We start from the raw sequence: 11,144 nt of genomic DNA on the forward strand, positions 1-11,144 counted from the left end.
ATTTAGTTTTTCCATTATGTACAATCCAAACTCCTAGGAGGTAAATCTACGGTATAAACAATTTACAGTCATTTATAAAAAATACTTTTTATTGTATTTACACAAAATATTACTGCTACATATTTAAATATTGTTATAAAAAATATATATGTCATTATTTAACACAAATGAAAAATGTTCATATATCCAGACTGAAGACTTAGCATTTGTCTTTTTCGAGTTCTTCAGAACTTCATTAAAAAGAAAACCCTCTGTCCTTGTTCCTCTTCCTCTCTGTGGTTTACATACACAGACTGAATTTTAAGTAACTGGCGGGAAGTCTAGTTCCTGATCCACTCAGTGGCTACAGGACTTTGTAGTCAAGTCTCAAAGCTACACTTGGCTGACCTCCCCATCATCTTGCTCTGAAACTCTTGGGAGATCCCTCAAGGCCAAAGATCGGCTGATGCCCTCCAGAAGCCCCTCGACTCCAGGCTGTAAATGATCCAAGACTTCATCGTCATCGAAGCACCAACCCGACCAGTCCACGTTTACACCGTCCATAAAGACAACACTGAAGAAGGAGAGGGATGGAAAAGTTCACATACTTTAAAATATTAGCATACAAATACTGAGAGTGCGACTTTATAAATAGGGCTCCAAAAGTGAAGTCAAGGGAAATCTTAAAATGAATACAATATTAAATCAAACTAATCAAAGACTTGTTATAATGTTTTAATGAATATACTGTATGGTGGTAGTGATTCAATCAGCAGAATAATATTGAATCTCCTATCTATTATAGTTTCAAATCTCAATATTTAGTAAATGTCTCAACAAGTATATAATGAGACTTAAAGTACATTCATTGTTTTACAACTTAACTATAACCTAAGGCTTTGTTGCTGCAGACATAGATAACGTGATAGTTTTATTTTTCCATTCTCACAGAACAAGCTGTCCATTAGCAGCCCACTCAACTCTGAAAACTCATTTCAAAAGTCGAGATTTGACAACTTTAAAATACGTTTCCACATCAAGGGGAAACAAATGCATTTAAATACTAGAACAAAGTTTTCTTAGTAATTATGATTTAAAGCAAGAAAACCAAGCATGTCTCATTCAGCAGCAAAGACCACAAGTGGAGTCTGTGACAATGTGGATTATCTGATATGAAACTAGTAATAGCTATCTAAAAGCTTTGGTAAGACCATGAGCAGGACTCTTGTCTCCCTGTTCTGTTAACCCTCTATGTTGTGCTACATAGTATCCTACAGGTGTGAAACTTAACAACTTAATCATAATAGACATCAAACACATTTATCAAGAGCTCTACTTACTCGTGAGAATAATAAATATGGTAGTGTTTCTGCACGCCTTTAAAACTAGTGCCATAAACTGTACATAGTTCATTGTTGTCAATACAAGATTTCATGATTCAGGAACACATGCAAGCAGCTAGACTTAGACCCTGTCCTCCCCCATGTTTCCCTTTCTGTTGTATATCTCACTATGGGTGGTACTAACAGGGTCCCAAGGTGTTACTTTGAGTTAGTACTGCGACACAAATGACAAAGCTGATTTTAATTCATTTGTTCACTGATCACTTTTTCTGAGCAAGTTTTTTCAAGATTCTTTATTTATTTATTTTCTTTTTTCAGTATGTGATGAAGCCTGGATACAAGTTTATGTGAGAGATTATTTACTTTAAGCTTATTTACATTCCTTCACTGATTTATCGCCACCCTGAATGGGTGCATGGGTATGTACGTGTGCAGATATATGTTTCTAAATGTTTACTTGTAAACGAGGGTGTATAAATATATATAGATGTAAACAACAAGGATCCTATTTGTTTACCAATCCTGGCACACTACCTTTATTCACAATGGCACAAAATACTTATTTCTCTCACCCCTATTATCATCTCATTTTATAAGAACGTTTAGACAAATGTCTTATACCTGTTTTATGTATCTCTTTACTCTCTGAAAAAGGCTTTGTTACTTTGACTAGCTGCAAAACATGTCTCAAAAACTAGGGCCATAGAGGACATAAGGGTCTTCATCATAAACCTCCTCTTCAGGGTTTTCTAGATGGATCTGCTCTGAGATACAAAGACTGAGACTGCTAAAGTCACACTCTTTTTAAGAATATAAAATTACTTGAGTCCAATTAATATTGCATGTTTTCGCTGATACTGGATGTACTTCTTCTACTTTTAAAACTGTAGTTTTGTATATAATTCTGGCCTATCCATATAATGCACACAACTTGTTGACAATCAGACTTTGATTGTCTGATAATTGTTTTAATGTCAATACAGTTTGTCATCTGTTGTCCAAGTTGTGTCTCTTTTGAGTTTAACTGTGATTTACCTAACTTAATTAAAAACTTTATCTAGATGTTATTTGAACCAGTCAAACATGAGAACTTTTTCCCACTCACCTGTCCCTCCTGTCATCTTCATCCCCATCCACCAGTTGCTCCCTCCATCCTTGACTCACTGTCAGGGCTCTGTGTCTCATCAGCTCCACCTCCTCCTCCCACTCTGGGTCTCTGTCTCCATCACTGGGTGGTGGTGATGGTGTGGTGGAAAATGAAGGAGAAATAGGACGATGCCTCGATCTCATATTAGGCACTTTCAAATATCTGTTTCTTCTTAATCCGTCTCTTTCCTTCCCTCTCTCTTTGGCTCTTTCCAGAAGACCGTCCAGGGGTGAGACGTTTCCGTTTTGATTGTGTCCTGTATCCTCTGCAAGGGGAAGTGCGTATAGGCTACTGGAGTGCCGGCTAAGTCCATGGTCTCCTTGGATGATGATGTTAGGATTGGAGGCACTCCTTTTGGTTTTCATTAGGGGCCTTTTGCTGTAATAGTAAACATCAGGCAGTTCAGATTCAGACATTGTTTGTGGGTCTGGAGAGACTCTATCATGCAAGTCCCAAAACATCCCCTGGTTTGGCTTCAGGGAGCTCAGCTTCAGCACTTTGAGTGTACCTGAGCTATGGCCAGAAGGAAGAGAGTTTCTCTTATTATTTGGATTGTATTCAGTGTCAGAGCTGGGGAGGGAAAAGTTGTTTGATGGGTCCTGAAAGAACTGTCCAGACATCGCCATGGAGAAACCCTGATGGGCGCTGGCTGGTCTCCTTCTCCGTAAACCAGGTGACTTCAAATTCTTCGAGAAACCCCACATCTCTGGAGGTACATCTAAATCCCCAGGCTGGCTGAAGTCAGTATTCCTCCTTGTGTCCTGCTCCACAAACTGGGAATCTGATTCTCTCCTTGTTGATATCCCTCCTTCTCCTGGTTGTCTTAAAACCTCAAGCCCTTCCCTGGCAGTTGTGGCTTGGTAAGAAGATTGTGAAGAAGTTTCTTCATCCATCGGGTAGTCAATATCTGGATATTCACCTAGTAAGAGAGCATGTGGTCCAACTGTGTTGTGTCTTGACAGGTTACCTGCAGTATTTTGATGGAAGTAATCCAGATTTGGAGCAGATTGCACCTTGTGGTTTAAGCCAACCACTCTTCCCCCCTTTGTTATTGTAGACTCAACAATTTTTCCCTTTTCCCCTGGATTCATCCCAAATCGTTCTCCTCTCACTCCCATTTCTATCCACTCATATCCCTGGACTGGGTGCTGTTGACGAGCAAAGCCGTGATGAGACAATGTGCGGTTGTTGTCATAGAGCTTGGATTGCAAAAGACGTAAACCAGTGTTGTTGGGGGCCAAATCACCTGTAGGTTCATACTGTTCCTCAGCATGTCTAGCTGCCAACATACCATTGATTGATTGAGGCATAATAAGATCCTCGGTAAGTTCATCAACAAAAGTCTCTCCCCTTGATCGTGTAACAGCTTGTTCATCCGTCTCCAAATAGTCTATTTTAGCATCTGTAACAGGTTTGGCCCCCAGGTGTTGGATTTTCCACTTTTGCAGTTGTCTGATGCGCTCCGTCTCTCTCAGGTCGTGCAGTTTTTCCTGTTGATGTAACATATATATATATATATATAAATAAAGCTTTCAACAATAACTATAATAATAGTTATCTGAATGTAGGGGGGTGTTCAACGGCTTGGCCAGGGGAGGCATTGCCCCCCTTGATATATGATTGGCCACCCCTCAGCTGTAATTGGGTTATTTGCCTCGTCAGAGCTGGAACTTCTGTTAAAAACAACTTGGGCTTTGTTGCAAAAGGCTATAAGTAGCTTTCTTTACATTTAAATGTAGAATGTTTCCTTTTTTTGTACTTTAAATTGTAACTTTGGACTTGTGTAACTTCTTAAAACTAAAAAGATTATAATCTCTGTTTGATAAAATGTGGGTGGTTAAAGTAGATATGACTAGAAAGGGAAAATGCCTCTTGTCATCCTCCCATAAAACCATGCACCAGCTAGGCCAGCCCAGTTAAAAATCTCACCCCACACACACCCCTGTTTGTAACTCCATCTCATAAACAAGAGTCTTCAACCATGCTTTGTGAGGCTGTTTTAAGACACATCATTGCCTGTAGCTAAATGCTAACATGCTCACAATAACAATGTTTCCAGGCAGTATTTGGTAGACATTTATCAGCTTCTTTATCTAGGTTTAATGTGTTAGCATGCAAACATTTACTTATTAGTGCTAAACACAAAGTACATGTTGTAGTCCACTGAGATATCATCAGGTATGCAGGAGCAAAGCATTGAATAAAGTGACACACTGACCAAGAAGTGGTGCTTATTATATTTTAGGAATCATACTGTCTATAGATCCGTTCAGTTGAGATCAAATCTAAACCCTCAGTGCTCTGCTGGCACACCAAAAAGTGCATAATCAGTGTTTTTCACCAGTCATCTCATTAGTATCTGAGGAAATGTATTTTTTTCCATCGATAAGTTGAAGACATATTTCAGTCTGTCGGCTAACAGATGAGCATTGCTGACTCTAAAGCCAAGTTTGTTGCGTGAGAACAACTTAAATTCAACTAAATTGTTGTAAATTTTAAGGATATTGTTTTTAATTTTCACCTTTGCCTGTTGGGTGGTGATGACCCATTTGGAACAGCTCTCTGAGGTGCTGGCTGCCAAAATGTAGACATTCATAGCACTCTGGAGCTCACCTACCTCCACAAGAACAAATGAGCCTGTGAGAAGAGGAGGAATGATTATGGGATCTGTAATGAAGATGAAATGAACAGAATAAAACTGTCATATATTTTTTCCTGAAAGAGAGAAATAGAGATACTCACAGCCATCTTTTAATGGTATGCAGTACGTTCTGTCGAGGGCCAGAGGAGGTCGAACTACCTTTAGCCGCTCTCCTTTCTTCTGGACTTTGGTCATCAGAAGGACATCTGAGAAGAGCAGAGCCACTACCTCCAGCTGCAGAGAAAGACAAGTGAGAAGAGTAAGGACAACAATGCTCTGTAGAGAATGTATCACAAGAAGAAACTGAGTGTACTGGCACCTTGCTGTCTTTCCTCCCTCGAATCTTTAAGTTCTCCTCCAGCAGCAGCTTACGAACAACTTCAGGACCAACTCCTCTGATGGGGCAGGTCAGGTCAAACTGGGAGATCTCACGGACCAGCTGTAAAATAAATAGGTCATTTGTAATCATCAGTAGCAAAATGAACCAGATGGGATAATTCTGTACTCTGGCTATGATCCATAATTTTTAGCATTAATATGAATAAACATCTCGTCCCATATCAGGGATTTTAAGGAAGAAGGGAAAACAATTATGTGTGAAAGAGTTCCTGTAGACGTTTTCCATCGATTTATTAAAGCTTAACGTACCCACATATTAACCTACCCTTTGCTTCAAGGGAAAACAATACCTTGTCTATTTCTTCATTTATTCCCTCCACCTCATATCCCTCCACCCTCCGTGCTGAGATGGCAAGAGCGAGTTCCTCATCCTTTAGCCTCAGGTAGTCGTTGATGCTTTCCAGAAAACTGTTTAAACATGATAACTGGAGGAGAGAGAAGAAAATGGTTAATGGGAGTCAGTGGAAGGACAAATAATAAGGTATCCTTTTGGACAAAGAGGTATATCCTGTCACTTCACTGATCATGACCTGTTCGTGTGTAAGTATTGCTTTCTGTTGTATCTTAAAAGTCAATGCATCACTCATTGAGAATGTTTGCTGTGGAAAATGTAAAAAGGCTGTTTCCTCAATGTCACATCTATCCCACAGCAGCAATTTCAGGTACTAGAAACTACAGGGGGTTTAAAAGTTCCCATATCACTCCTCAATTCAGACTGGCACATTTTTGCACACACTCATGCAAAAAGCACATATATAAAATCTAGTGTAACTATAGCCTTTTTCCCATTGTCATAGTTTCTCACCATGCCTCTGAGTCTGTGCTGCACTTCAGAGTCCTGGGTTGTTTTCAGCATAGCCTTTAGCAGTAGAGGGTACTTTGTGATCCTCTGATGGGGTTTGGCCTGCATGTCACCGAGCCGCATTCGATCACACTGAGGGTGAGTCTCCACCCACTGGACAGAAACACAGGAACAAGACAGTTATTTCATCCACTACTTTGTGCTGTTTTAAATTCAAACTGTTTGTTTCACAATGAGGGTTAAAGCCAAATCAAATTCTCTAATTCAAAGGGTCAGTCCATCCAAATAGAGCTTTTTATTTTTTATTTTTAAAGTACTCTGTCTTTTCAACAGTTCATACTGTTAAAAATATGTCTTCGATAAAAGCTGTTCACTGGGAGGTATGCTGGGAAGATGACCGTGAATTTCCAGGATTCATCATCACATTCACAGTGCTCGAACGGGGGCAGAGGACTGACATCTTGATGATACCCAAAATCATATGTTCAGAAACAGAAACAAACACAAGAGCTAAATGTTGTTGTTTTGTTTGATCTGTAAGACCCTTTTAACACCCACTTAGTAACATTTCCTTGTAAACTGAACCTTGATGGGCTTTGACGTGTTGTTGTGCACCACATAAAAATCTCACCTCCTACTCAGGTTTTTTAACTGTGAAGGTATGACATAAGTGAAAAAGCAAGTGTTATACAAACACATTTACAGTGGGGCTCCTGGTCTGTACACAGGGTAGTGTTGTCACTTATACGGAGCAACGTTTCCCCCATAATGAAATTATGATTATTACAGATTATTTATTTACATTTTGTGATGTTGCGGTGTTCTGAAAGCATAAAAACACACATTGCCACCATTAACAGCAGTACATGTAGTCATACTATTAAATAATATTCAGGTTCCTCCAGTGGTTACAATGGTGTTTCCTCACACACCTGAGTGTTTGTGTTCATGTACAGTAAGTGTTGGACAGAGATCAGGTGTGGGCTGCTTACTCTACCTGTACGTAAGTGAGAAAGTGAGGGTTGCTCTCCATCTGCCTGCGTGTGAACTCCTGGTTGTTTTCCTCTTCCCAGCAGTAATGCTGATAGGAGGAGAAACGCTCATGGAACTGTGGACAAATAGGAACGGTTGATGGTGAATAGTGTAAAACCATACATCAGATACGTTTCACTTTTTTTTAGGCGAAGCTTTTTCCAAAGAGAGCAACTTTAAATACTCCTACATTGGTGCATAAGAAGCTGTAAGATGCCTCAATCTAGCTGTGTAAAATCTGATAGAATGCCTCCAGTGATGTCAGTGTCTGTTGGGGCTGGAGAAAACAAGCTTGAAAATGAAAACTCAAATGGAGTTTGACAATTGTCTTTGTCACTGATTATTTGTGTGTGCGTGTTTACATGTTCTATTTAACAAGCATATGAAGTCTTAAGTCAAAAGAACTGCATCATCCAAATGCACTGGAAGAAATATGTGAAAAGTCAAGTTGCTCATGGTGCAGTAGAATGCCTGCTGTTGTAGCTGCATTTATACAAATGTCATCATTGATTGATATTTCTGATCCTTTAACTTATGTACAGAATTTTAGTTTGCATCCAGTGAGGATGGAGATTTTTCCTTATTCTATGTTTTTGGATGGTTTAATTTCTCCATGACAGCTAATCATAGTGTATATCCTTAAATTATTTATATATGCAATCTGCACACAGTGAGTAATATTTCACAAATTAAATGTAGATCAAGTACAGCAGTATGCACTTAAACCAGAGGTTCCCAAAGTGTGGGTCGGGACCTCCTGGGGGGTAGCGAGACACAAATAGGGGGTCATGAGACGTCTTCCAGAATGTTTTTTTTACCCATTTATAATAAAGAATATCGACAAACATAGTTGCTAAACTTGAATTAAAACCTTGAAAATAGAAAATGTAATGAGTTTTCTGATGACTCCTACGTTTAGGGTTAGTGAACAGCTAATTATCAAAAGCATTAGCAGCAGTAGGTTAATTCCTAACCGCACAGGAAACAGCCACATACTCATATAGGTAGGCTAATTTTCTGCAGACCAGCTAAATGAAGCCACATTAAATCACTTCGAGGGACAGTGGGGTTTGCAAGTCTTTGGAACCTATATTTTTGGGGTCACGGGCTGAAAAGTGTGGGAACCCCTGACTTAAACAACTCCTGTAAAATAAAATAAAAAGTCCATGCACAAAACTGTACGTGAGGAAATGACTTGAGTTAATGAATCAAGGTTCCTTTCTCAGATAGATAGATAGATAGATAGATAGATAGATAGATAGATAGATAGATAGATAGATAGATAGATAGATAGGAACTTTATTAATCCTTTGGGAAGGTTCCCTCAGGAAATTCAGATTCCAGCAGCCAGGTAACACCAAAGGACAGAAAAAACAGCACGCTCATGAACACTTCTGACTGTGTTTCTAATGTGTATGCTGCAGACAGTGAGCTTATACCTGCAGGCAACCATCCTCTAACATCACGGGGTCAAAGGGTTTTCCTGTAGTCCGGACCTCCTGTAACATGGGATAAATCACCTCCTGCCAGAAGAGCTGGTGTGCGATGATGATGGAGGGAAGGCTAGAGAAAAGCATCTCAGGGGTCATCTGTCACAGCAGGCAGTCAAAAGAAAATAAAACAAAGTGAAAGAGTTAAAAGTTTAACCTCTGCCTTGGGGTATTTTCCATCTTCTCAATGGAAATCTAATGATGTTCTACATTTTCCACGTGTGTGTTGTTTTCTGTATGAGAGAGAGCGGATGTTCTCATTTTGTCAGTGATATGCAGAACAGTGGAAAACAGGCCAGCACATGTAAAGTGTGTTGAGCAGCAACTTCTTGTGTTTCCTCTCTAAATGAGGCTGAATGCTCTGCAGACTGACCCCAAGGAGAAATCCACGCTGGCGCAGGTTGACAAGAGCTGCAATAACCAGCTGTGGAGAGCAGAGACAGATTTGTTGAACATCCTGTGGAAAATGTCTTTTCAGCTCTGACATATATGAAGAACCACTGTATTTAAATCAGACTGCGGGGGCTGGTAGAAAGTGGAAAGTGGAATATTACGTCTCTGATGATAAGTAGCTTGTTGATGTAGGTGAGCTCGGTGTGGACAAACTCCCACAGCGCCTCCTGCTGGTGTCTCTGCATCTTAGACATGGTCTGGACATGAACACAAGACAGGAGAGGAGGAGAGAGGAGGCCAAGAAGGCAAGCATTAAATACACTGAAAGAGTATTAAAGATATGTTGACTCTGAAAAGGTCATTTACAGTAACAGAGGGGGAAGCATTACAATAATATGACAACACTGAATTTTTCACAGACAACGTAGCCGGTGAAAAAAGAACACAGTGCTGAATATCTCAATATGTGTCCCTCTTCTTCAGCCTTTAGTAGACACAACAATAAAGCAAGACACACACAAAAATAGTTTCATGTTAAAAATGCTTTTAGCAAGCATAATTCTGAGTTTGAAGATATCAGATATGAATGCTATGAACCCTTCATAGCCCATATTAGCTATAAGTCAAATGCTAATGTTAGCTAACAGTAGCTGGAAAAATGAATTCTTAGCTAGCATTAGCTTATCCAGGAATTTAGTCTTTTTCTGCGGAGTCACTTTGATATATAGGAGCTGTTTGCCATTTCCAATGTTATTTTTTTTTTAAATAGGTGGCTAAATGCTAACATCTGTCCTAGCCATAGACTGTTTAAATGTATATGTTTATGGTCAACAACTCAGAAAGGAGTAGAAAGTGCCTTTTTTGGTACTGTAGGGGTGAAGTTACAGCTGCAGGATAGTGCATGTTGAATTGACTCAAAATAAACAGCTACCCATGTTGAAGGAACTTAAGAAACATGTCACTCATTGCCAGTGGTGGACAGTAACAAAGTACATTTTTGGAGTATCTGTACTTTACTTGAGTATTATTTTTTGGGGGAACTTATGACTTTTACTCCACTACATTTAGAAGACAGTTATTGTACTTTTTACTCCACTACATTTCTTTGCTTTGAAGTCAGCTCATGAATGTCCTTCTCTTTTCTGGAAAATCTGATCCAACGGTTGAACGTGGAGCAAACACAGTGCAAATTTCACTCAGATCAGGCAGTTCATTTAGAGGTGGTAATGATGGCTATAATTCACCACCTGAGCACCCATGGTCATATATTCAGCCCGTGTTAGAGGTTTTTGAAATGAAGAATGATACGTATCGTTTCAGATGTTCTCCCTGTTTCCCACTCTGCCCAAACTTACAAAAATTCACAGTCCAACCTGAGAAAGCGTGTTGAGCTACGTAACATTTTTTTTAACTCCAGTTGAACATTTCAAACTAAGTTGTCTGTGCTTGGAGTAACTTAGTTTCTGTTTTTATTCCATGGTATAGTTCTTAGAGATTTCAAGTAATGGTTTTTTGTTACATAATGTAAGCGAATGTACTCCTATGTATTCTTTACTGCAATTACGTATTTTGAAAATACAATGTTTTGAGATTTTTTAAGAAGTACTTTGAATACTTAAGTATTATTAAAAGCAAGTACTTCAGCACTTTAACTCGAGTAATAATTTGACAGAGCAACTTTCACTTGTATTGGCGTAATATTTGACCTAGAGTATCTATACTTTGACTTTAGTAATGAAGCTGTGTACTTTGTCCACCACTGCTCATTGCCATGATGTGGCTCACTGATTTGTTTTATTATTATATTATTATTATTATATTTGTTAAATTTGCTATTTTCATACAGTTTATTGACTTTAGAAATGTAAAACTGTTTGGGCCCTTACTGAATGAGAGTGCACTATATCTGTCCAGCTCT

General features: G+C 39.1%; 1 protein-coding gene across 1 annotated transcript; it reads right to left on the reverse strand.

The window, feature by feature from the left end:
- Positions 1-76: 76 nt before the first annotated feature.
- On the reverse strand, positions 77-9,871 carry plekhg6 (pleckstrin homology domain containing, family G (with RhoGef domain) member 6). Its single transcript, XM_034697227.1, has 11 exons — positions 9,388-9,871; positions 9,207-9,257; positions 8,783-8,932; positions 7,309-7,419; positions 6,315-6,464; positions 5,800-5,934; positions 5,430-5,549; positions 5,212-5,344; positions 4,991-5,106; positions 2,428-3,959; positions 77-553 (listed from the first exon to the last, which is right to left on the reverse strand). Exons 1-11 carry the CDS (start codon positions 9,478-9,480, stop codon positions 373-375), a joined length of 2,772 nt encoding a protein of 923 aa, XP_034553118.1. The 5' UTR covers positions 9,481-9,871; the 3' UTR covers positions 77-372.
- Between the last annotated feature and the right edge of the window lie 1,273 nt (positions 9,872-11,144).

The sequence above is a fragment of the Notolabrus celidotus genome, chromosome 12 (genome assembly GCF_009762535.1).
Source record: "Notolabrus celidotus isolate fNotCel1 chromosome 12, fNotCel1.pri, whole genome shotgun sequence".
NCBI classification, from domain to species: Eukaryota; Metazoa; Chordata; class Actinopteri; order Labriformes; family Labridae; genus Notolabrus; species Notolabrus celidotus.